The following is a 26,074-nucleotide window of genomic DNA, read 5'->3' on the forward strand; positions in this document are numbered from 1 at the left end:
AACAGCAATAAAGTGCAGATATTATTCTGCTCCCACCGGCTCTACAAGGTCACATTTTTATTTAAACTAAAAAAAATAAACGAGGTAAAAAAAATGCACTGAAGAGTTTTTCCAGGGGCAATGTTTTATAGTCCGGTGCTTGGTTTCCTAAAGAGCATATCTTCCTGGGTTACTACCTCAGTCTCTACACAGAAACCCATTGACTTACTGTCTGGAAAACTGCACACCCTGCACTTTGATCCAATCAGGACAATAACAGACTTCAATGGTAACCGCAAGTATACACTACAGTTTGAGGGAATTCTCCATCTCCCTGCATTGTCAGGCTCAGTTTTTAGCTGATGGTTGAAGTCTGAACTCTCCAGACAGCACAGTGCTGCCATAGCATGAGGACCAAGGAAGCTTTACTCACTTCTTAGTCTTGTTAATCAGTAATTTCACTGTTCATACCCCTCTAAATTCCTCCTTTGTGTGCCTTTGTGTTGTTATGCACAGAATATTTCAACAGTAGGTTGCAATGATTAAGGAGTTTGAGTGCTAGATGCAACATATCCTTAGTGGCCGAAGACTACCAAGTGGAAAACACAAACCACAATGAAAACAGGTTTATAACATTTACGGGAGAGTGATCACATTCAGCACAAGTTTTTTGCTATAATTATGTTTTTGATAAAGGGGGAAAATTATTCTCAACTTCTGCCATTTCCCTCAAAATGTCTGCATTTTATTTATTGTGACTATTCTTGAAATAACCAGTTATACTGATGATGTGGCATTCAAATGTATTTTAAAGCAATGTGTCCATAACCACGAAGAGACAAGTAACTGTAAGCAAAAGCTTGATGTTACATTTCTCATGATAATCAGTCACCTGCCCAGAGAACCCCTCTATTTGAAACCACAGATTCAACAGGCACTGAGCTACAAAGAACCATCTCCATCCCAAAATAGTAGAGCATTGTGTGCTATATAAGTGCTGTCACACTGGAGGTCATGGTAATGCAATTTTCCCCAGTAACAGAAACGGTTGCATTGCACTCCACCTCCTCCACCTCCTCCTCCTGTCCACCACCCCGCCTACTTCAAGAACCAAGTGCACCCCCACACAGCCCCCCTCCCCCCCTGCTTCTCCTAGCTGAGGATCTAGGTCTAGCATGTATCACAGTAACCAGAGAGGGGGAAAATACATCCATTTTAATCAGGCCAGCGCTGCCGCTGCTACTGCTCCTGCTACTACATAATTTGCGTGACATCACAGCTTGTTCAAATAGGCTCATACAATCTCAATCTGTGTGCATGCATGTGTTCAGGGTTGGATGGAGGCAAGAAAGAGAAGAGGTGGTGTTCAGAGTGGTTGTATGCCATACAGACTGTTTACATTACAAGCATTACTTTTGATTCACTGTCTTCCCAGCGGCCACCCACCTCAGTAGGAGAGAATTCAATTTTTAGCAATTTTATAATTAAACCTTTGTGGAAACTAGTGCTGGAATTACTATTAACATTATTGTAAAATAGGATGACATGCACAGTTTGTAAATGTACAGATGCAAAAAGGAACCTCCAGTGTCTGCAAAGACAACAATAGGACTACATTCACCATCACAGTCTGGCACATTTCACCCTCTCTGATGCTAAACCCCCAACCTTTCATCTTTTATGAACAGTCAATACAAAGCACGTGTTTAGGCAGGATTTGTCCTACCATAGTGACAGCTAGCTACAGAAATAAACACCATGCAAAAAGTAGCCACTATGAATAAATATTGGTGATTCTGTGTAACTATAGGGTTGGGCACTGTCTACCAAACAGGCTATGAAAATGATTGTTCCATTTGCATGGATCATGAGAAACCCATTCACAGCAGAGAATATTCAGACTGTGGGATAAGAAGTTCACATGCACCAGTATCCTGGTTTCAGGTAATCCAGCTATCATAAGGTAGTCTAATTATGGATTAGGCTGCACATACTAGAGGCTGTTCAAGTCTGAATAGATTTGAAAACTGTGAGAGAGCACAAAAGGTAATTTCAACACGGCCAGGTTGTGAGACCACACACCTCCCATCTGAGGTAACATTCCACCAACACCAGAACTCACAGAAACTCACATGACCAACAATACTTAAGACAATCAAATATGGACGATGACTGATGAATATCTACAATTTGAGATCGGGGATGCACGCCACTACTTACATCTGAACAAATAATCAATTGTGACCTTACATTAAGCCTTAAATTGGGCCTTTAAATCCTTTTGTGTTGCCAGAATTGCTAAAACTAGGAACAGGGGTTCACATGTGTAGTAACAGTAAATGCAAGTTAACTGCCTCAGAAAATATATAATTTCATTAGAGCCGTGATCAACATCAACAAAAGCCTAAACATACCATACATTAAAGCTACAATAACAAGCTATCTATCAAAATGACTGGGACAAATGTACGTATGAAGTAAAACAGAACCTATAATGAAAAGCATCAACAGCTTCTCAGGAGAAACTTTATCACTAGCTGGTGTTAATACCTTAACCTTGGCAACTCAGATCACAATTAGGCTTCAGTGGGATCCCCTGTGGTCTGTGATTGGTCGATCCCCTCTCTGTACTCCCTCAGCTGCTGCTACCTCCCCAGATTTTCTAAACCCTGTTAGTTTTCCCCTTGATTCTCCCCACGCTGCCATCCCCACCATCAGCTTTCACCTGAGTGATGAATAAATAAATGAGCAGCCTCGCTGGGGGTGCTGATAGAGGAGAATCCACAGGACGAGGCACATGCGACAACACAGCGCAGAAAGTGCTTCGTTCTTGTGAGCTGCTTGTTTCCAGGGTGAAACGAGTTGACCGCAGTGCTAATTAGCGATCAACGAGAAACAACAAGCAGCCGCTGGATCGTTTCAACAAGCGGCGCGCACGGCGCACGGGCCTGCGCACCCCCCCCCCCCCCTTTTCAGTGATACTGAGCTAAAACACACAAGCCGGAAAAATCACCAACATTTAAACCATACGTAAGACACATTAAAGGCGCGTTAAAAGCAGCAGCTGTCTGATTTAAAACCTCCCAAAAAGACGCTTCGGGCGCTGGCTGCAAGGCAAGGAAACGCACGGTTCATTAGCCCAAGGTGCAGCCAGGACAGGTGTACAGCTCGTGCAGTGTTAGCTAGCCTCATGCGGTTCTAAACACACAAAAACAACAACACGCACACACACACAGCTGACTGTGGTCTCACCGTGGACGTTAATGCAGCGCTGGAGACATATTAGCATCGGCAGCAGCAGGAGCCCTGGTGTGGACGTGACCATCTCTGGCTGTGTTGGTTGCTAACCGCGCGCCTCGCCTGGATGGCTCGCGCTGGCCTGCTTGTTTCTCTTCTTTCTGCCGGTTCACGCACAAACTACACATACGCACAACTCACGCGCGCGCTCTCTCTCTAACACACACACACACACACGCACGCACACACGCATACACACACACGCACACACACGCACACTCCTCATACATACAGCGGAACAGAATGGCCGGTTTTTCCAACGCCGCCGACCGAGGAAGCACGCGACTGTGTCCGGCGAGGAGCGGTGAGAGTGAGCGGCCGCCGCGCGCGCCACATGCGCCTTTTGATGTCGTTCTACACACACGCGCCGTCCGGGCTCCCGCTCCCTGCTCTCGTGCTAAAACCCATTTCCTTAAAACATTTACGGTGACGAGCAGACGCGGGTTGGTGCGTGCCGCGAGCCACAGCTGAGGAGGACCCCCCCCCTCAGCACGTCTTTGGCACAATGTTAACCCTTCACTGCCCGCCATGACGTCATACAATAATTAATTAGCTCATACTGGATTTAAATATATTCAGAATTATAGTAACAAGTACAGCTTATAGCTCTGTATGTTATATCATTTTTTACACATTATGGTATAAACACCACAGACTAGAGTTCACCCAGGTCTCTACACGTTAGGAATATATTTACAGTGACTCTGTGTGATAACATTTTTTATTGATTTATTTTGCAGTGAGGTGATAAAGAAGTAAAAGTAAGTAAAACAAAGAAATGTAAATGGGCCATAAAGATATTGGAAAGAAGGGAACAAAACACCATGTGCACTCAAAAAAAGACAATTCCACAAAACAAAAAATATATACATAGATAACACTCTGTAATGGTCAGGTTTTTCACAAGAAAATTATCCTAAATATCCTCAAAAACATACACCGCAAAGAAACACACAACACACCAGAAAATAAACAACATGGCTTTCTCTGATCAGAGGCAAAACAATCACAAAGTCAAGGTTGACTCATAATCCACAGCTTTACCTTTTAAGATCACTTGATCTTATCCATGTGTTTATCAGCCTTCACCAAATAGCAGCAGTTACAGCGGCCCTGACTTCTTTGATCAGGAGCTTTGCTGTTTGCATCCATATAAAAAAGTCACATGACAGGAATTATATTTTCACATAAAGACTTGAAGCACCTTGCACTTGGAAAGTTTCCGTTTCATTGCTAATCATGTTGTAAGAGCAGATGTCTCGAATCTTGGAACCAAACTCCCTCTGTCTGTCTGATGCCATTTCTCCTTAGTTTGATCAGCAGCCCTCTGGTAAATCCAGAGGGCTGCTGTCTGCCAGGTTTTATAGGCACTCATAGTTCTTATCAGAGGATTGAACCTCATCTTCAGTGATGGCTGATGGCTGTTGATACACCCCAAGGCTTATTCTGTCCCAGATTTTTACACACACACACACACACACACACACACACACACACACACCCTCTGACTGTCTGCTTTTTTCTTTGCAGTCATCTCCAAACATACACAGAGTGATTGCAGATCTGAAGAATGGAAATCTAGTCTGTTATAAAATACAACTGTGGAAAAATCATTATTTGCAGACATCGCTGACAAGTTCCTGTAAAGTGAAATTGATTCAGTGAATATTATGTGTCTGGGTGAATTATACATTTGACAGAAGTAGAGTTTTTATTTTAAAAGCAAAGGATGTGGCCAGAACATGTCTGTGGTGCCTCATACATAATGCTTGAAGCCTGTGGATCAGAAACTGCCCTAAGAATTTAAGTGAAAACAGACAGTGTTTGAATAAATCATCAGGACTGGTTGCTTTTGATCAGCTTATCCTCATCAAATGTAATCAAACATGGCAGGTAGATGTCACAGCATGGTGTCAATGTGCTCAAAATGCAAGGTGAGCAATTGACAGTGGCAGATCATTTACACCATTTCCCTGCAATGCATGCTAACAAGTAAATTAGGCATCCGCCACAGCAGTGATGTCACAATACTAAAAGGCTCGTTGTTTTATTCTAAGGGTCAATGCAGTGTCAATTCTGCAGCACAGTGGTTGCATGCAAGCAAGAAAAATGGCAGAAAGGAGAGAAAGTGCTCAGATCCTTACAGAGCTGCACACAGCCTACAGATATCAATACTTCCTTCAGAACCAAACAGCCTTATCCTCATCTCACCAGGAAGCTGCAGCAGCTCACCACCGGCTGAAAGCAGATATTTAATCATGCCCAAATCTGGGCCAGGTTTTGAAAGATACTTGTAGCCGAAGAGGGAGCTTCTTTATCCCCCCCTGTGTGAGAGAGGAGAGCTGGGAGCACACTCTTACGGATTATTATTTTCTCCACACGCCCAGACAGAAAATAGTCAGAGAAGGGAGGGAGTGTGTTCTGGTGTGGGTTAATGCCACATCACAATGAGCTGTTTGTTATTATCCTTTGAACTGATCAGTGGGGAAGAAGCAGCCTTTATTTTCCACAAAACAAGGCAAGACGAGTGGCTATACTTTGATACAAATACGACCACTGTACTACATATAGTAGCTATGGCTATAAGAGGAATATTATTTCATTATACAGTCATGTTTAAAATTAATATGCACCTCTTTAAATTCTGTGTGTGAAAAGTGTGTGTCTTAGTAACTTTTATTAACTCATTTATCATGTGCCATTATTTATTTAGCAAAAATGGAGCCAAAAAAAAACAAAACATGTCTTCAATACTGCTCTCCCCCTTCCTGCATCCATAGGCTTTAATTGTGTGAGCTGCAGCAGGTGCTGCTGATTATCAGTCATGATGTATTGATCATCAGCAGGTGCACAGACCTCTATAAAAACAGACATTTTAGCAATTTGCTGCTCTGGAACATTCAGGTGTGTGTTAACACAATGACAAGAGAGAAATACATAAACAATGGTGTTAGAGAAAGACTAATAAAACCATTTCAAACTATTTACAGTTCAACGTTCTACAGTGAGAAAGATTATTCACAAGTGGAAACATTCAAGACAGCTGTCAATCTTCACAGAAGTGGACGTCCCAGCTAATTCAGCCCAAGACCAGACCGTACCAATGATCAGAGGAATACAACATGTTTATTTCTTTTTGGCCTTATTTTTGCTAAATAAATATTGTCACAATGGGAAAAAAAATGTTTTGGCTCAGCATGCTGGCGCTTTGAAGGTTAAACACATATTTAAAAAAAATGAGGCAAAAGAACAGGAGTTTATATGTAATCTTTTATATACTTTGGCAAATATTGTTGTAGAAAACAATATATACATTTTTACACTTCATACAAAATGTACATATAAATATAGAATAGCATTTAACACCATTATAGTCAGTGCTGTACAGTGTGTATTTGCAGACCTTGTGCTATTGAAATCGTCCTTAGTTCAAAATGTTGCATCTTCTATAGTTTGATTTGTTTGGTAAATGTAATAATGTTACCTGTACGGTCAGACCAGTTTATATATCCTCTTTAGTAATACATACATTTGATAGCAGGATATTGAATTAACCTTTCTAATACAAAGTAACAGTGTGTTACAGTGTGTTATGTTGATGTGTCCTCCAATACACTAAAACAAAATATAACTGTTGTTAATGTGATGACTATCATTCGGTGTCACAGCGCCCCTTTGTGGACATCTCAACACCCTCAGGCTGAGCATTATAAAATTTAGTTTACATTAATAAGCAGAACAGAACAGAGCAGAGAGTTTGCTGGATCTATGCTAACACAGAAATTCTTCAACAGTGAGAGGTACGCTCTGTTTTATATAATGACAGTTATTTTATAGATAGAGATACATTTCAGTCACAAAGATGCTCATAGTCTCAGTTTTTCTGCTCTAGTTTCTAGCTGCCCGTACGTGTCCTCACGTCTTTGTGTAAGGTTTCTGCAGACACAGCGAGCCGTGGTGAGGAAGAGGATGGATGTAGTAGTGTTCGATCAGAGCTGAGAGGTTAGGAAAGGTCAACTCAGTCTCCAGAAATATGCAGCCATCCTATTAAAAACACATGCAAAACAAATTAATTATTATTATATACATATATGTAGTTCATATAAATCAGAGAGTAGAAACACTCTTACCTCTTCAAATAGTCTGTAGTTTCTGGCTTTGTTTATGCTGACGTCCCACACCACCAGCACCTGGATAATACACAGGAAAAATATAGTGTGTGTTTGTGTCAGGATCAGGATACAATCATCACTACACTATGCGACCAGAAGTAAATGGACGCCATGTGCCACTTTAGAGTAGCTGTTTCAAACATCTATTTATTGACTAATTGTTGCAGCTTTCGAGCATGTAATGAGTAATTAGATGATAACAGTTGTTAGCTTCCTTCCTCAAAAAAGGCTAAATGAAGCGATCTTCCCAGTTTCCTTGATCAACATTCATCAGACTTTACAAATGCTTAATGTGTCTCTGAAGCTTTGTTACCTTTGTTGTTTTGGTTCCTGAGTTTCTGATGCCGTAAAGTCCATCCTGTGGAGGAACTGGGCTTTCTTTGAATAACCTGAAGGAAACAAACATTATTTTGAATTATAAGTTCATTTCTACAAACCCTTTAGTATATTAAATTTCAAGATGTTGTCATCAAACAATGGCAGAAATAAAAGCAGAGATGAAAGAAGATGCTGCTGTTTGCCACTAGAGGGCAGAACTGCTCTTTCCATGCTCACTATGATCATAAAAAAGTGTCCTACCTTTCTACAAAGCTGGTTTCATTTGAATCAATGAACACAGAGTTCGGCAGCTGCACCTGTACATGGAGAAGTAATAATAAAATGTCACATTAATGGACACAAAGTATGTGAAAACAACCACAGTACTGTGCAGTGATTTCTGAATATTATTGCACAGTTCAAATTGTTACTGATCCTTGTTTGAGGCCATACAACACAGTGATCCCACTAATCATCTCAGATTCTCTTACATTCTCATAGTCGTCGTCAGAATCGTCTCCTCCTACGCTGTGTTTGGACAAATCTTGTTTCATCCTCAAGCCTGCAGGCATCTCCCCTCCCAGTGAGCGAAAACTCTGGCCTTCTGGGGATGCTCTTCTGGTAAAAAAATTAGTGAGAAAGCTAATTACAAATTTGCTAATTTTACTTCTAAGTTTTTGTTTTTGGATGAAGTTCAGCTAGGACATTTGCACTTCTCTGTCTTTGTGCTAAGCTAGGCTAATCATACTTCTTCTTGCTGAATCAAAATCAAAATTTTTTCCAAATATAATTTTCCCCACTTACTGAAGATTTGTTCCTGGAGGCTTGGACTTTCCTGCAGGCAGTGGTGGTTTGACTGCTGGTGGGGAAGGTTTGGGTACTGCTGGCTTGTTGTGCAGTCCAGCTTTAAGTAATGGAGATGGTGGAGGCGGATGTCCAGGCAGGTGTGGATGACTTGAGGGTGGCTGGTTGAGGGATATGTTGGACCCTCCACTGTTTGCAGACTGTGGAGGCGGTAGGTTCAGCTTGCTGCGGTAATTGTTGTTGCCCAGCGACTGGCTAACCCCAGAAAAGTGGGCAGGACCATTTAGGGCCATCCTGGTATCTAACTGGTCACAGATGGGCAGCGTTGCAGGTGATTGTATCAACATGGCTGGCAGAGGCCTCCAGTCTTTTTTGTCATTGTCAGTGGCGCCCACAGAGACCGTCCTGCTCTGAACTAACTTTTTCGCATTGGGAGGAGGAGGAGGTGGAGGTGTGGAAGATGAGGACTTGTGCAGGTGAGGAGCAAAAGGGAGAGGAGGTGGTGGGCCTTTGCCCGGATCCTTCTGTAAGGTTGGAGGGGGGACGGAAGGTGGGGGTTTCTTTGGGAGTGGGCTGGTTGGGATTCTGTGCTGTGATGGGATGGGAGGAGGCAGACCTTTGAGGAAAGTGGGACTAGAGTCTCGATGGATTGGGAAACCTGCTGGTACTGGAGGAGGAGGGTAGGAGGGGGGTGGCCCCGTGGGTCGACCTGAGGAGGTCGGCGAACAGTCACTGTCCGGCTTTACATAGTCTTCCTCCTCCTCATCATCATCTTCCACGACATAATCTAAACACAGAAAGAAAAGGCAGTTTAATAAGAGCAAATATGATATATTGTAGACAGTGTATTTGCAAGGTCTTACCATCATCTGTTGTATCAACAGGATGTTTAATATCCATGGGCCTCTCGATTGTGCCATAGAAGCTGTCTGTATCTGAGTCTGAGTCACTATGGCAACACAGAAAATATTATCAGTAAAACAAATTATTGCAAAATTGCATATTTCTTTTTTGCTTTACATATCAAGCTAGCTGCTTCTGAATGCCTACGACTTTGCCTGTAGTGTTGCTCTGTGGCTCTAGGCTACCAACAATTCTTATAGGCTATGTTGTAATAATTTTATACTAGGGTACCTTGGTATGTGTGAGTCTTTCCTGTCATTATAGTGATCTATCTCCCGCCGCAGGTATCGCATCCATTTCTGCAAGACAGTGCGCAAAATGCTGTTAAACATGAAATACTTTTAAAAATTCATGCCTTGTCCTATTAAACTGTCAATGACCAGGTTAATTGATTTCATAATTGCACATTAATTGCACAAAACAGACGACCCTATGTTGTGTCCATTCAAAAATAAATAAATAGAATTTAATATAACAACATCAATAACAATAATAATAGGAATAGTAATAGTCAGACAAAAATCATGCCAGGTTCACAAACTAGTGGACCCAAACTAGTTTTGGGTATAGTTGTATCTAAATACACTCTCTTCTTTTGTACATTGTGTGTAGGGTTGTTCTCACCCTCCTCTCATCCTCACTGGCTGCAGAGAAGAACCAGGTCCTGTGTTTCTTACTGAAGTGAACGATCTTAAAAGGAAAAACATTGCTGGACGTTGTCTCCTCCGCTGCTCTCATCACTCTGAAGAAGAAAAACAAAATGTAAAATCTTAGAAGTATGCTAAAATATTTCTGCTCATCAATGAAATATTTGTATATACAACTGTACATTAACTCCTGGAATATAAGATGTGTATGAAGAGCTATAATAGCATTTTATTTTAAATGACCAACATATGCTCATAGTCAAAAACCATGCTAAGCTAACAGCTAAAGAGCTGATACTGACCTGTTGTAGCCGTTGAGAGAGAACGCTCCTTGTGGTGAAGGAGAGGTACTGGTTTTAAAATAATATACACAACCCTTGTGGATGATGATGTACCTAAGAGGCCCTGCAAGACAAGCAACATTTATTCAAAATTATTTCCATGTATCTTGACTGTGGTGTAAGGGATGTTTTTAAAAATGTTACTATAAACTCACATTTCATGAGGCTGAACTGGCTGCCTCCCTTCTTGTGAAGGTATCCCGCAGTGGAAACTCCTCCTGGCATAGTGAGGAGGTTCTGAGCCCCAATGGCTCGCATTGGCACCGGCCAGCACACCTCTGGAGACGACATGGTCCTATAGGAGGAGAAGACGTTAAACTATGAGTGCTGCCATTGCCGCATAAATGTAGAACCAGGAAATGTTGGTATAAACAACAAACAAAGTGTGATGTAAAAGTCAGACCAAAACCACCATCGTGTGACATGTGACACTGAGCTTTGTCATGGTCAGCACTGAAGAAATAATCTTCTTGTTAAAGAAAGGTTCTTATGGATTTGATGTTTTCTTGTCAATCCAAAGTCCTTATAGTTTCATTAGACACAGAAAAGACCAAACAGGATCCCAACGTTCTGCTGAGTTTTTGATTGAGGTGGTGGGACCCATTAAAATAAACACAGCTTCCACACTGTTTCAGAACTCTTTCCCTCGATTCAGAAGCGCCTACCTCCTGTTGAGCCTCTTATTGATGCCCTGAACAGCAGCGCTCTCCCTCAGCAGGCTGACGGTGGAGGCTAACACCGTGGAAGCTAAAGCAGGCAGGACGTCCATGAGCACAGACAACAAACTGCTTGGCTTCTGTCTGTCCCTCTGGGTTTAACTCATCCAAACTGGGACTGTTTGTCCATCTGATTTTCTGCCTCCTCTGATCAAAACCCTCTTTTCATTTCAGTCTGATGCCCTTTAAAGCTTCTCTCTCTCTCTCTCTCTCTCTCTCTCTCTCTCTCTGGTTGCCTTTGTTGATTTCTATCTCTCTCGCTCCTTGCTCTCCCTCACACATAAACACACTAGAGTTCAGATAGTGCACCTACACACCAACAGACACACTCATTTGGTTCAGACAGGAAGCGCATAACATCCTGTGATCCTGTGTTCTTTTCCTTTGACCAATGTGTGTGTGTGTGTGTGTGTGTGTGTGTGTGTGTGTGTGTGTGTGTGTGCAAGAAAAAAAGAAAGGCAGAGAAAAGAAGTAGCCAAAAAAAAAAAAACATCTATTAAAGTTCTTCATCAAGTGTTTCTGTGTAACTTCCAGGCTATCAACACCATCTATTGACCTCAGTGGGTGTGTGTGTCTGTGTGTGTGTTTGTCCAGGAATGAAGCATTAAGCTGGAGTTCCTGCCAAGGTCCACTCCCTTTAGCTGTGATACAGAACTGGAGGAGTACTGGATTCATTGAATGCTTTTGCAGTGCACTTACAGAAAGGTGCTCTCCCCCCGTTTTTCATGGTTTTGGTGGTTAAAGTCTTTGCATTTCAAGCAAACTGGGTCACCTCTGGGGAGAACTACCCACAGATTTGGAGAATAATTGTGCATAAGACCTAAAGACAGATGACGAAGATCCTTGGTTATACCACTGGAACGGGGGTTTAAAGCAGTTCACAGGCTTGTTGCTTCTTGTTGTTTTAGCCGACTTCATGTTCAAGTGTCACTTTCAATGTCTTCCTTGAACTGTCATATTTTGAAAGTCAAGTTTTCTTGCGTGTCTTTTGTCTTATCTCCACTGTGCTTACGTGCCTCTTCCTAATTATTTCCACCTGTCTCACCCACTCCCTGTGTACTTAAACCATGTGCTTCACCTTTGCTGTGTTTGCTACTGTTTACATTTTGCATTTTACATTTTGATAATAAGTTGAATGTTGTTTTTAATCTATATTTACTTTGTTGCTTTGTTTATTCTTTGGACTTTTGCTATTTTTTGTTGTTGTAGACAACGTTTTGACCTTTTTTTGTCTGCATTTGGGTCCACCTTAAAACTCGCCTCCTTATCTGTCGGTAAATGACACTTCAACTGCTTTAAGTGTCCACATACAAACAAATTGAAGCCGTTGACAGGCTGAGGTGGAGCTTTTGTCAAGTATTAGAAAGATGATACCAAATCTCAGGCCCACATTGGAACAGAGACGTGTGGAGACAAACACATGCAGGCTAGAAGCTTAACAAAAGGTTAGTGTATTAAAATGAGGCTAATGCTTTAAATGCTAAAATGTTGACAAGTATGCAAAACCTGCAACATTATGAAAGGCTTATGGGCAGAATAGGGAGTCATTCTGCATGTGTGTGCATGCATGCATGAGAGAGTGTGGGTGTGCATGTTGTTTGACGTCTATCTACTAGTTATCAGTAAACATAACTGTACATGAGACAGCTGGAGAACAAAACCGCACAGTCTCTGTATATGCTCTCACTCTCATACTCAACATACACAGTCAACTAAACCTCACCTCGGTCTGAGAGCCAGGTCACCGACCTGCCTATCACTCACAGCGGGAGGATTTCCTGTAGTCCTCGCTGTAGCAGAGCAGACACAAAAGCAGCTGATAAAACTGAAACAACGTGATGCTGTTCGCTCAGCATTTTCATGTTTTCTACAGGAAGAGGACTGAAAGGCATTTTTCCAAATAATGGAGGAGAAAGATCAGCATCAGGAGGAGGGGAGGGCATGACCTGCTTCAGCGTTTATTCTTGATTAAAAAACTATAGATGCACTACATGTTGGCTGTCACTCTTGTTCTGGCTCTTTAGTGGGGACTGAAATTTCAATTCCTTCTGTCATAACTGACATTTGACCGTCTACATGCTGTCAGCGTGTTCTGAATAAGCACCTCATTTGCTCACCCTTTTTATTAAAGCTCCCCTTTCGTTGGACAACTTATGTCTTTTGTTTGTCCGCACATACAGGGGCCACTTCCTTCCACGGTGTGCTAAACAGAGCAGCAGCTTCGAAAAGACACTTTAACAAAGACAGCTGCTAACAGTGTCCACATACAAATAGGGTTTACACAAGTTCCATCTCCTTAGATGTTAATATACATTTTGTTATTTTAAAACATTAACAATGTCCAAGTATTAGTATATTATGTATGACTACCCTCTTAAAATGATGAATGAATGTGTGAGCACAAGTAGATTCATATCCACTTATATTGTGTCATATGAAGTCACTTCCTGACAGATGGCAAATTAACAAATCTACCAGCAGAGTTTCATGATTTCTAGGTCACATTTAATTTACAGTTAAGAAATGACTCAGAAATAACCTCCCCATTCCATAAAACCAAGTCTGATGTGCTGACGTTTTTTTTTGTGTTTTTTTTTTTACCTTTGAACCCTCTCACCCCCTTTTTTCTTTTTAAATCTCCATTCTGAACTCTGCTGATGTCTGTGTTGCCAGCGATGCTAATCGGAGCGCTGCTGTTTGACAGGAAGGGGAGAACAGGAGCTGCTCACATACCAGACCCATTCAAACAAATTTCCTCTCTGAACACACACAATCACAATGTCTGATAATTTAAAGTGACTTTTCTCATTTTAAACACTGTGTCTTGTTGATACCAGCCTTCTGTTTACCTACCAGATAAATAGATAAAGATGGCAAGTAACTATAATGGCTGCTAGTACTAGCAGCAAGCTTATCAGAGAAGCTTCTGGATGATTGATGGGAGATGCGGAATTTGGGGCAGCTACAAAAGAATGGTTATCTAAAAAAGAAAATGCCAGATGTGGCTTTACGCTCACAGCAAGTGGCAACCCTGAAGCATTATGAGAAACTGAAGAAATTTCAGTTATTATTATCATTATTATCTGATGTTCTTGCCAGTAGTCAGAGTTTGTGAAGAAAGCCATAAAAATCTTATATTTTTTCAGGATATTTCAGTCACAAACAAACCAAGAAGGCTATCAATTAACCCTGAAATGAATACGGTAATAATTACATAAATACACATCTATTTATTTAATGCAGCTTGCATTTCATAATGCCACAATTGGCACTGAATAAATAAATGTGTCTCTTCTATGTACTTACTGCCATATTTATTTAAGATTTCCATTTATAGCTTTATTTAATTTAATTTAATACATTTACAATACACTGGTGTCATGATGACAGACAGCAGACACCATAAGATTGACCACTCATTTAGATGCAAGTGAAAATGAAACCGGTGCAGCGGAAAGATGGAAACCCCCTTCAGCTCAGGACAAGATTCCTGTGAAATTCCATCAACGTTGACAAGGGAATATAGCAAATGTAAACTTGGAAAACAAACACAGACATGTAATGAGGTCATTAAAGTCATGTAATGTCTGGAGTTAGATCCTGTTAGTGACTGTCTGAAGCCTTTCCTATAAAGTGAAGCTGTTTTGCAGAAAAAAAAATAAAAAAATAGGCACCCATCAATCAAACGGCAACCTATACATACACACAAGCAAACGAATAAAACACACATAATGAAATATAAGTATCACTACCTGATCCACCATGTAGCTTGAAAGGTGACGCATGATGCACGATATTGATATAGTCAAATATTTCTATAATAATCAAGCTTGTCCTATAGTGGATTTAACCTATTCTTAAATTCTTGGTGCATCATATTAGCCATTATTTTATTTAAAGGCCAGTATCTGCTGTTAACAGTGTCTTGCTGATGATATTCTGCATCCCTGCTGACAACCAACAGGCTTATGCATTGTTCACAAATGTGCTTCAATTGGGCTGGTTAAATACATTTAAAGGCATAAATATTTTTGCATGTAGAGTGCTTAATTCAGTTGGGTATTTCATTTTCATTTAATCAATGTGATACTCATTCTGTGGCTGGTGAAGTGATGGAAAATACCCCATCAATGACAAAAATGTGGCCATTTTCATGTAGTTTCTGCCGAGAATCACAGGGGACAGATGGTGTTCACAGTAAGTCATGGGTTTCATTTAAGACATCGGTAGGATCAAAAATCCAATGTCATCATCTGTGGCACTGATTTTCACACCTGTCAGGTGTCTGCTTATAAAAAAAATATATCTGTGGCTAACCAATGCCACATTTGCTTCAGATCATCATGAATCTCACAGCCCTATAAGGCGCCCTCACAAACACACAAAGGTCATGAATAAACCACCATCTACCAGCTGCAGCAGCTGCAGTCCAGCCTGTATCCAGAAAGTAAAAACTATCAGACAGGCCCTACCTCTCACTTCCTGTTTCGCAGCTTTACACTCTAAGTGTAACATTAAAAAGCAGATGAGAACATGCAAATAGAGAGGATGAGCTTTAGCTTAAGTTGTCAGTGTTTCCTTTTACGCATGGGATTATTTGACTGCATGAGAATGACGGTTAAATAGAATGAATAAAAACTGGCAATGAGCTAACACCTGAAACAGGGTAATGTCATGCTTCACAAACTTCTGACGCTATATCGATACTTATTCTGGTCTGTATTCTAACTTCCAGGAATATGCACCGGCTCCATATCCATATCCATAACGGCTTCCATTAGGAAGGAGTTTTCAACAGTATGTGTTCTCTGATTGTTTTCAGCCATGTTAGTGTCCTTAACTCTTAATTATTACTTATAACTTATTACTATTACTTCGAAGGTTTTCCCATAAATTGCTAGCATTCTGCTAATGAATATTGATTGATCAGGTCATTGATCTGCTGCACCTACAAGTATACAGTGCCTTGCGAAAGTATTTGGCCCCCTTGAACTTTGTGACCTTTTGCCACATTTCAGGCTTCAAACATAAAGATATAAAACTGTAAGTTTTTGTGAAGAATCAACAACAAGTGGGACACAATCATGAAGTGGAACGAAATTTATTGGATATTTCAAACTTTTTTAACAAATAAAAAACAGAAAAATTGGGCGTGCAAAATTATTCAGCCCCTTTACTTTCAGTGCAGCAAACTCTCTCCAGAAGTTCAGTGAGGATCTCTGAATGATCCAATGTTGACCTAAATGACTAATGATGATAAATGGAATCCACCTGTGTGTAATCAAGTCTCCTTATAAATGCACCTGCACTGTGATAGTCTCAGAGGTCCGTTTAAAGCACAGAGAGCGTCATGAAGAACAAGGAACACACCAGGCAGGTCGCAAGGCACTGTATGTGCAGTTTTAGCCCCAGAATTTCCAGAATTATTCATTTCGACCTCATGTTTTGTACTTTTTATGGGCTACATGCACCACACTTTCCTGAAAAGTATGCCTGAAAGTATGTTATGGTTATTTGGTCGACCCACCGTATAAACCCGAGGTTACGTTTCTGCTAACATATGATCGTATTGCCTGTCGTTATCTGGACATTAGACCGATAAAGCCACAAAAGTATCCAAAGTTATGAACTTTCTTTTACTTAGGAGTGTGAGGTTCGAGGCCCCTGACATTGCAGATGTTTTCTGTTGGTTTTAAATTTCACTTTTGTCCAAGTTTAGTTTTAACGACATTTTAAACAACTGGTTAAGATTAGAGGTTAAAACTGGTTAAAGGGTTAGGTGAAGGTGAAGATCATCTTAATGCAACACATTTTACAAGGAAAAGCTCCCATTCAAGGACTGAAATATTAACCTCATGTTTTCCTGGTGAAGATGTTCCAAATACTGTAGCATGAGTGGAGCTGACGTAGATGTGCATACCCTAATATAACTTAAAAGAATGAGTTATAGTTAAATAAACAGTTCTCATGTATGAGGAAATTATCTATACAGACCAAAATTATTTTTGTACCAGGATGGAAATATTTCTATAATAAACTCAGTCATTTTAACATGTGGGTTAATGGGGATGGACTTGCTTATATAACACACCTGAGACCTGTTTGTGTCAATGTGTGCATGTACAAAATCATACTGTAGTCTGTTTCAGCTTCACTTTTTAGCCAGTAAACAAACCCTAGAAACTAATATATGTTTATTTATAGATGTTTGAAAAGAGACCATAAAGCTTTTGTTGGTTTTGAAGGCAACTAAAGCTTTGTTGCAGTGGCTCCTCTTCTAGCCACAGTTGTGACCTCCACCCAATAGTGACTCAAACTACAACTCAGAGAATAAAAAACATGGATGTACTACTCACAAACTAAACGTGACGTGATATACGTAGAATTTTTAGTTCCTTATTAAGAAATGAAAATACAGGACAAAAACGGAACAGAAACTAAAAGTTAACTTTAGGTTCACACACACACACATCTGTACCTGTCCCTCATAGAAAGCGGTCCTCTTTCTCTACCTGTAGGGTTTTTTATTTATTTACGCATTATATCCTCCTGTGTCCAAATATGGCAGCAACAGGAACTGCACTGCTGTCACACTTCCACAACGTCTGCAGGAAGGATTAATTCTAAGACTAAAGCACACAAATGTCACACTGCGACTTCTAAAAGAATTCAAAACTGCACTGTAGTTGCAAAGAAACACAGTGATTTAGAGACTGAAAGATAAAGAGGTAAATAAAGGTGCACAGAGAATGAGAGACAGGAAGAGCCAGCTCTCTCACCCCCCCATCCTCTGATACGGGGGTCAAAAATGAGAACAAGTTTCCTGTAAATGTCTTCTCTTCCTCTATCTCACAAAACCAGCTGAGGAATTACCGCGGCAACAGCGGATTACTCCAGTGGGAAAATAAAGCCTGCATTAGGCTCTGTTTTGAGTGGAATGTTGACTATAAAACAACCAAAACCAGTGAAAGCTGGAACTTTTTCTTAGTGGCTTGAATGCTTGCTGCTTTTGGGATTAAAGCAAAACCAGTCTGTGATATTAATCTCTATTATAATCTCTGTAACATCTGTCCTGCAAGATAAAATGCATTTTTTACACACTACATACACTTAAAATATTTATCCAAAGTTAAATCAAATCTAGTAAAATCAAATCAAATCAAATGTAAGTTAATTTTTAAATAAATAAATAAATGTTTCACTTCAGCAAAAAAAAGAAAAGAAAAAGAAAACATAAAATATGAATTTCTTCTTTTAACTATGGCTCGCCTTCCCACACTTGCATCCTGAGATATGAACGTGACCTCGTGCACAACCTACTTTTATGTGTTACATCATAAATCAGGCCTTCATTGAAAATCCTGAAACAAACTCATTGACTGCCTTCAACCTTTCTGCCACAGAAAGCACCGTATCAGCGGTATTTCTTACAACTGCACTTCATGTATTTAAGGAGAAAGGCTGACTTCACTACATGCCGGCGGCACAGTCTGTGCTAAGTATGTGTCTACTTCCACTGCAATAGGGAGGTGTTGGTAATGCAATGGATCAACTTCATTTCTATTCATTGAGCTTAAGCTTCATACCTGGTGGAAGGCATGAGAAAATATTTATCTCTGACTGCATGTCCACTAACCAAAACCAAAATAACAGAAAAACAAGCAGCTGCATGTGAATAGGAACATAAACAGTTTTTACCCAATGGTAAAGAAATTCCCATGTTGCTTTACTGACTGCTTGTAATGGGGAAGAGACTTTGCCAAATCAAAGACCTCTCTGATACCCACATCTCTACCAAAGATGATAATAAGAACCACTGAAGACATGATATCTGACTGCAAAAAAACATCAATGACCACAGAGACGAAGCAGAGCGCAAACTTACATGGCATCCTTATACTCCTGAACACACATCCTGGTGCTTGGCTTGTAGCTTCGTGCAAACGACTTCTTCTTCCTCACCGACGGAGCGGACATGCCGATGGACATGGCAACACAGGGTAATATACCACCATAATTTTTAGGCACGTGGATTGACGGAAGATGGTTGTATCAGAGTAGAATGGTAAAGTCACAGGTTCGATGTCAGGAAATGGGTTAAAAATGTAAAGTGTAACAGCAGAATGCAGATGAATGGAAAGACAGGTGTAAGACAAATAAGTTGAAGAAGTGGAGAGACAAAGAAGCATCAGCCGATATGGGTGTCTGTTGATGATCTGAACCCTGGTACTCAGACGTTTCCTGAAGGGGGTCCCCTCCTCTAGCCCTAGCTCCTGATTGGTTGACTGGCCCTTGCAAGTTCCTTCCTGCTTCTTTTAAGACAGAGTGTGATTGGGTGCTTGACGCGGCCCACACCGCTCCCACACTGTCATGTCTCATACACTCGGACAAACAGGACCTGAGAAATAACGCTGTGGGACTTTCCATCTCAACACTGGAACAATGGAGGTTAAGCGTGTACACACACACACACATCTACAAGTACAACCTGAAACAAGAGCTGCAAGGCTGCAGGTGAACTTTAACACAACGTCTGCTTTTTTATATCTGATGCTTGTTCAACTTCCTGTCGTACACATGAACACATACAATGACTTATATGCATATGCAGAAAGAATAGACCCACAAGACCATAACAACTGGTCTTTTTCAAGCAACACACCCCATTTAGATGGGACTAAAGCTGTTACTATGGTAACAAAGACCCACACTGTGGTATTTATTGTGCTGTAATATAACCAAATACTGATGTGATGTTATATTAGAGCCCTTTTCGATGACTATTTGACGTGTAATTTCCAGGCAGCCTTAAGATGACCCTCCCTCCCCATGAAGCTGGGAAGTTGCGGGTATGCCAGTATGCTGGTATCCCCCTCTATTTTTCCATTTGTACACTTCACTAGAAGGCATTCTCAGACTTCTTTTTTTCCACATCTGTGGTGGTAGTAATGCCACCGAGCTTACTACAAATTTAAAGGTGGCACACTTCCTCTTTCAGCTGTATATGGCACAAACACATCCTCACAAGGACACGGTAACATGAGGTCGTATGTCTGTGTGTTCATGAGGACGGGGACTTCATCACAATGGTAGCCAATAATGGTGACCCTGGAAGTTTTCATTGTAAAAAGTGTTGATTGTTAGAAATGTGTGTGTTTTGAGACAAACCTTAAAATGCAGCTTTAATATTAAAATTCAATTGTATTGAATTTTAATATTATATTGTCTATCTGATTATTAATAAGCCTAAAAACACAACACATTTCATCAATAATACATCTCCCAGATATGATATACAGTATATATATATGTATATATGTATATATATACATATATATATACATATGTATATATATGTATATATATATATATATATATATACACACATGTATATATATATATATATATATATATATATATATATATATATATATATATATATATATATATACACATATGTATATATATATGTATATATGTTGTGTTTTTAGGCTTATTAATTCAATAAAATACAAAAAATTCAATACAATTGAATTTTAATATTAAAGCTGCATTTTTCCCCAAATCAACCTAGTGTTTGAACTTGAATATATTATATAATATTGGTCACTATGTGAACTAAAGTATATGGACACCATAAGCAACTTAAGCCTACTGATGTTTTTAGGTGTAACAGTGAAAATCTTCATGCTACTGCAGGTGTTGATCGTTTATATTATTGAGTGATAAATGTCTATAAAAAACAGTTGCAAACTTCTATTTATTGATTAGTTGTTCTTTAGAGTGTGTAATGATTAAAATTAAATGGGTAATATCCAGCATGGCCCAAAGAGAGGCTGTGTGTGAGGTTGTAACAGTGCTCTGATATTTGATATTCACGTCTGCTGGTTCCTGTTGCAGTGACTGCACTAACACAAACTAAAACCAGGTCTTTGTTTGACAGCAAGCCACACAAACAGTTAATCAAAGCAACACCTGCACTGGTGCGTGGTAGGGCAGTAGTTTGCACTCATCAGCTTTTTGTAAGAAGGTCCTGAGTCATAAACCACTATAAATCATCTGTGGGAAAAATTGATCTGAGAGGTACTTGTAGTTTTTATTTGGGGCCTGTGTTCCATCCACTAAATATAGAGGAGGTGGGTTTCTCAATTGAAAAAACACACATCACTACATTGTGGCTTCAAACGGCTCCCCATAAAGAGAACTGTGCTGTTCAAACAGAATTAATAACCTTCAAACTATACAATAAAAAACATGAAAGAGAGAAAAACAGATGCATGCAGTGCTGTCAGACCCAAAGTGTTACTACCTAAGCGTCCCAACAAAAAATTGTTCATTTAATCTCCTACCGCTGCACTTCGACTATCTACATGGCTTTAAAAACCTACCGTCCGAGCCTCTAGCTGGTAAAACAAGTTACAGTTGCTATTTTAGTCAGCAAACCTTTATAGTCACAATGCAGCTAAAAATGAGAAGCTGCTCTCGACTACTTCTGTTTGATATTAAACACTCTCTGTTTCACTTGTTAAAAAATGAATTTCAACTAATATGTCTGCCCGGAGGGTGGAAGGGCCTGTTGAACCATTTCAAATGTTGCTGCTAATTTGGAATTTGGACCACTAAATCAGAAGAAGACAAAGGCAGGAGGAATTTTAAACTTTTGCAGATGTTAAATGCAGATGATAACGCTAACATAAAAGTGCCAAATATGACCATTTTGCCAAATGGCTGGTTCCAGTCTCCATAGACCTCCATGTAAAAATGTCCAGACATGTCTACACACATGGTACAAAAAGTTCGAGTGAGTTTAAATTCTGAGTTCTTATATGTGATGGCTGAAGCCATGACTTAGCTCTAAAGTAAGAGGTATTAATTTATTTATTTTCCAAATCCAACTGTGCAAGTAAACCTATTGTTGATATTTGTCAATAGTTTGACAGCTCTTGGGTAGGTAGGTGTTTGTTTGCTAGCATTGCTAATAATGCTAACAGGGCAGTCTGAGGGCTTCCTGCCACCATTACTCTTATTTCTCTCATTCACAGAAAAACGAAGAAACCACCCAACCACCGCTCAACCAACCTGGACTCCATATTTGTATCAATTATAATTGCCCATACAGATTGTCCGTTATTGCCATGGTGACATCAGATACTCTCCTACTTTGGGCATAAAAATGTCATCCAAAATGACTAGAGTCTTTTTCAGCTGTGTAAAAGCCTGAGCAGGATTTTGGACATCTCAGCATCTGTTGGCTGATTGAAAGCAGCTAATGAGGGCTCCAACTCTAAAATTGCAGCAAGCCATGCAGAGCTATATAGCACTGTGCAGAAAGTCAGTTCCTCTTCATACAGCCTATTTATAAGTGCACTTTCAGTCATTATTTGAACACCAAAAAGTTGTAAAACAATTTGAGGTTTAGTGATATTAAATTACTTCCCCGCTCCACACTATGCACACATTGTGCTCCACTATGCCTCTCTTGACCCGTAACATCATATCCTAAAGCCACCAACCTACATCATGTTGACAGCACATAAACCAGAGAAGCCTTTGAATGAGTTGCCTAATTGTGCAGTTGCACTTGCTGTGTGTGCAGTTGCAAGTCTCTTTCTGTTTCAGCATGACCCGGACTTTATTTTTTACACATTAAACACATTGACACGTTCTTTCAAAATGTTAAAGTTGACATTTTTCATAAACAGAAACAAAAAATGGATGGAACTTACCCATGGATTGCTGCGTCAGCTGTGTTGCTCCTCTGTCTGTGTGTGTGTCATCGGTGGTGTGCAGCCCTGCAGAGTTCAGCCCAGCTTACTTCCTGGCCTCACTTTACAGAGCTGCTGTATAATGTGTCACAACACCCTCCCTTCAAACCACAAGAGAAACTGGTTGCAGCACTCATTCAAACAGATGAACAGACAGGCACACTCCTTTACTGTGACTATTTTCAGGATTGAAGAGCTTTTCTTGTATCCTCAGTATAAAAAGAAATGGTTACATAGCTGTGGACATACATGTATCAAACTTCTATGACTGTATGGCAGCAGCTAGAACTTCATGACTAACTTCCCGTTTATGGCGTGCATTGACCACTCCTTCTTTTGGTCAGCAATTATGTCATAAACAGAAACTGGTTGGCTTAAAGAATGCTGCTGTGCAGTATGTGTGGCACTGTACTGTACATCAGTTTATAGAGAAAAAAATGTGAATAAAGTGTTTGCATGTAATAATGTAAACAGGAACACATTTTGTATTTTATGTTTTTTGTTTGTTTGTTTGTTTGTTTTATGATTGCAGGAAAAGTAGAAGTAGAAAAACTTAAAAACAAGACAAAGAAAGAGAACTACCAAAATAAAACAGGAAGTACAAGAAAGAAGCATTATACACAAGAAAATGTACAAAGAAGTCACTCTCTCTGAATATAGGGGGCGCTCTTGAAGTCCAGAATTGTTAGAAAATCATGTAAAAATAATTTGACAGGCACAATTCCATAACAATTGTGATGTCATTGACATTATGCTATGTCTGTGCCAATATATCATTATATTGTCCAGCGTCATCCAATCATAGGACTGATACAGCCGCAAATGTCAGAGAGTGCACAGGGGGGATTTCACTCAGGAGTCCAAGGTTCGGTCCCCTCTAACACTGTGAGTGGTTTTGTTTTCACCTGGTTAGGCAAAGAGCATCTTAAAACTTATTGGTGAGGATAAGCTGTGTACATCTCCTTATTTTATCATAATAGTATAGTAATAATAGTATCCAATAACAGAATGTTAGCAAGTTATGGTCAGGATCCCCTTAGTTGTAAAAAGATGAAAGGACATTTAGTTTCTGTTAAGTTTTGCTATCTAATTGATACAGTTTGAGTTAAAAGTGAAATCAAATGTGAACCTTTTGTTCAAAAGCATGTATTAATATTTTTTTTTAGTTATTTAGCTCATTGCAAGTGCCCTTTGTTTAAATACCAGCATACTAGCATCCAGTTTCAGGTAAAAATAGGAAGTGAGAGGGCCCTTCTAAAATTAAAATGACTATTAACCCATGGGTCGTAAGTTTCTCACAGGCAAACGTTAACATGTATTTTTCAGATTACCTAATGTACCCACACACCTGAGGGTGCTTAATAGGAGGAGCATTAGAATCATAAAATGAGTATCACAACACCATTGCATACCCTCATCCTATTCCCAAAGTCTGCTATCTGTTACCCAATCAGTCATACACATATTCTCAACACTGACAGGTGAAGTGAATGGCAGTCATTATGTGGTTACCATGGCACCTGACAGTGGGTGGGATGTATCAGGCAGTAAGAGGATCTCCATCTTGTGAGGTGTTGCCAGTCTGCAGTGGTCACTGACAACCAAAATGTCGCTGTGCAAAAAGTTACTTCTGGGTTTTACAGAAAGGTTTCAGAACACAGTGCAGCAGTTTTTTATGTATGGAGTTACATATGACAGACTAGTCAGCTGACCACTGTCCACTTCTGAAAGCTGCTAAATCGGTACTGGACTTTGGAACAATGGAAAAAGGCGGTCCGGTCTGATGAATCATTTCAGTCTTGGCCAGGTGGAACACTGGGTCCTGTCATTTATGTGCATGTTACTACCAAAGCATTGTTGTTGACCATGTCCACCTTTCATGGAAACAGTATTTCCTACTGGCAGTGGCCTCTTTCATAGTAACAATAGTTATGTAATGGTTTTAAATTCAAGGTTATAGCTTGGCCTCCAAATTCTCCAGGTCTCAATTCATCCATCCATCCATCCGTCTTCCATTAACCTGCTTTGTCCTGCAGTGCTGGATCAAGGGTGAGAGGCAGGGTACACCCTGGACAGGTTTCAATTCAGTCTGAGCATATGTGTGCTTGATGAACAAGTCCAATTTATGGAGACACCACCTTGAAACTTCCAGGACCTAAAATCTAGGTGACAGATACCTGGCTTTATTTTTCCTATGTCTTTAGCTTCCTGAAAGATCTAGTTTCTTTGCGTGTCTCTGTCTCTTCCTTTCCCTTCATGCTGATTGCCTGTCCTGCCCTAATTGTCTCCACCTGTGCCTCGTCACCCACCCCTGCAGCCATCATTCCTACTTGGTTTCAGTTTGGTTTTTAGATCTTCTTGTTTAAACTTTCTATCCTTGTCTCCACATTTTCCCACCTGTGTGATTACATGCTCTGCTCTGATGTGACTCTCCTGTCTTTTGTATTCAGCATCTGTGTCTGCACTCAGTCCTTGTCAGTTTGTTGAAGCAACCATTTGTCTAAACAAGCTGCCTGTAAGTTATTAGTGAAAAAGAAAAATTTCATTAAAAACTTAAATAGATTTTCAATTGTGTTCCAGGTCTTGATGGGTCTGGGTTGTTTGGTGGCAAAAGGGGCACCTACACAATATTATAGCATTGAATCCCATTGTCTGCTGTGTCTGTGTCTTTGTCAGTGTGCAGGGAGTAATTACAGTCTTTGAAAGAAATGGCAACGTCTGTGTAGTCTGTGTTTGGAGCTGGTTTGGAGATCACGGAACCTTTTTACCACAACATAAATCAGGGGTATAACACATCCTGTCTAGGTAGCAGAATTTTAAATAAACATATCAAAGCTGCAGAACAAAGTCTTTTAACACTGACAAAACACCCACGAAGTTTATGTCCTGTGAACCTAAACCTTTGTTTGGGAGGGGAAATTTGCAACTATTGCAATTTGGACCGAAAATCCTTCTGTAGCCGCTCAGTTTCACAGAAAGGCAGACTGTGCAAACCTACTTTTAAAATCTTGCCTACTTACCTGTGGCAGATCTTGCTCTCTTTTTTTGAAGAATGTAAGTGATCCACATAAAAAAAAAATAATGGCCTGCTTAAGTTTAGTTCCTCTGTTTCAAAAGCCGCAACAGAACCAG

At 40.1% G+C, this 26,074-nt stretch overlaps 2 protein-coding genes across 6 annotated transcripts in view; both read right to left on the reverse strand.

Moving 5' to 3' along the window:
* Nucleotides 1–3,748, reverse strand: part of vldlr (very low density lipoprotein receptor) — a 32,484-nt gene extending 28,736 nt beyond the window's left edge. For both annotated transcript variants that reach the window (XM_028417620.1, XM_028417619.1), the window contains exon 1: nucleotides 3,232–3,748. In XM_028417620.1, the coding sequence (XP_028273421.1) occupies nucleotides 3,232–3,304 (73 nt within the window). In that variant the 5' untranslated portion in view covers nucleotides 3,305–3,748. The remainder of the gene's footprint in view (nucleotides 1–3,231) is intronic.
* A 2,921-nt stretch (nucleotides 3,749–6,669) lies between these two features.
* Nucleotides 6,670–23,180, reverse strand: sh3bp2 (SH3-domain binding protein 2). 4 transcript variants are annotated; one of them, XM_028418674.1, is made up of 12 exons: nucleotides 22,904–23,180; nucleotides 10,617–10,756; nucleotides 10,423–10,525; nucleotides 10,098–10,215; nucleotides 9,705–9,772; nucleotides 9,434–9,519; nucleotides 8,571–9,357; nucleotides 8,258–8,384; nucleotides 8,028–8,083; nucleotides 7,762–7,837; nucleotides 7,407–7,466; nucleotides 6,670–7,320 (listed from the first exon to the last, which is right to left on the reverse strand). In XM_028418674.1, the coding sequence occupies exons 2-12, from the start codon at nucleotides 10,750–10,752 to the stop codon at nucleotides 7,192–7,194; spliced, it is 1,746 nt and encodes a 581-aa protein (XP_028274475.1). In that variant the 5' UTR covers nucleotides 10,753–10,756; nucleotides 22,904–23,180; the 3' UTR covers nucleotides 6,670–7,191. The 4 variants fall into 4 exon arrangements, with proteins under 4 accessions (XP_028274475.1, XP_028274474.1, XP_028274472.1 ...); XM_028418673.1 differs by lacking the exon at nucleotides 22,904–23,180 and adding an exon at nucleotides 19,063–19,385 and having other exon boundaries at nucleotides 8,258–8,381; XM_028418671.1 differs by lacking the exon at nucleotides 22,904–23,180 and adding an exon at nucleotides 19,063–19,385.
* Between the last annotated feature and the right edge of the window lie 2,894 nt (nucleotides 23,181–26,074).

Source organism: Parambassis ranga, chromosome 12 (genome assembly GCF_900634625.1).
Source record: "Parambassis ranga chromosome 12, fParRan2.1, whole genome shotgun sequence".
NCBI classification, from domain to species: Eukaryota; Metazoa; Chordata; class Actinopteri; family Ambassidae; genus Parambassis; species Parambassis ranga.

Bases quoted from the DNA above. Each gene is read 5' to 3' on its own strand.
- sh3bp2 (XM_028418671.1), bottom strand. From the start codon at position 19,166: ATGTCCATCGGCATGTCCGCTCCGTCGGTGAGGAAGAAGAAGTCGTTT. The intron at 9,520-9,704 runs GTACCCTAGTAT...GTGTTGCCATAG, and splicing joins AAAGACTCACACATACCAAG to TGACTCAGACTCAGATACAG. The intron at 8,385-8,570 runs GTAAGTGGGGAA...TTTTTTTACCAG, and splicing joins CCTCCAGGAACAAATCTTCA to AAGAGCATCCCCAGAAGGCC.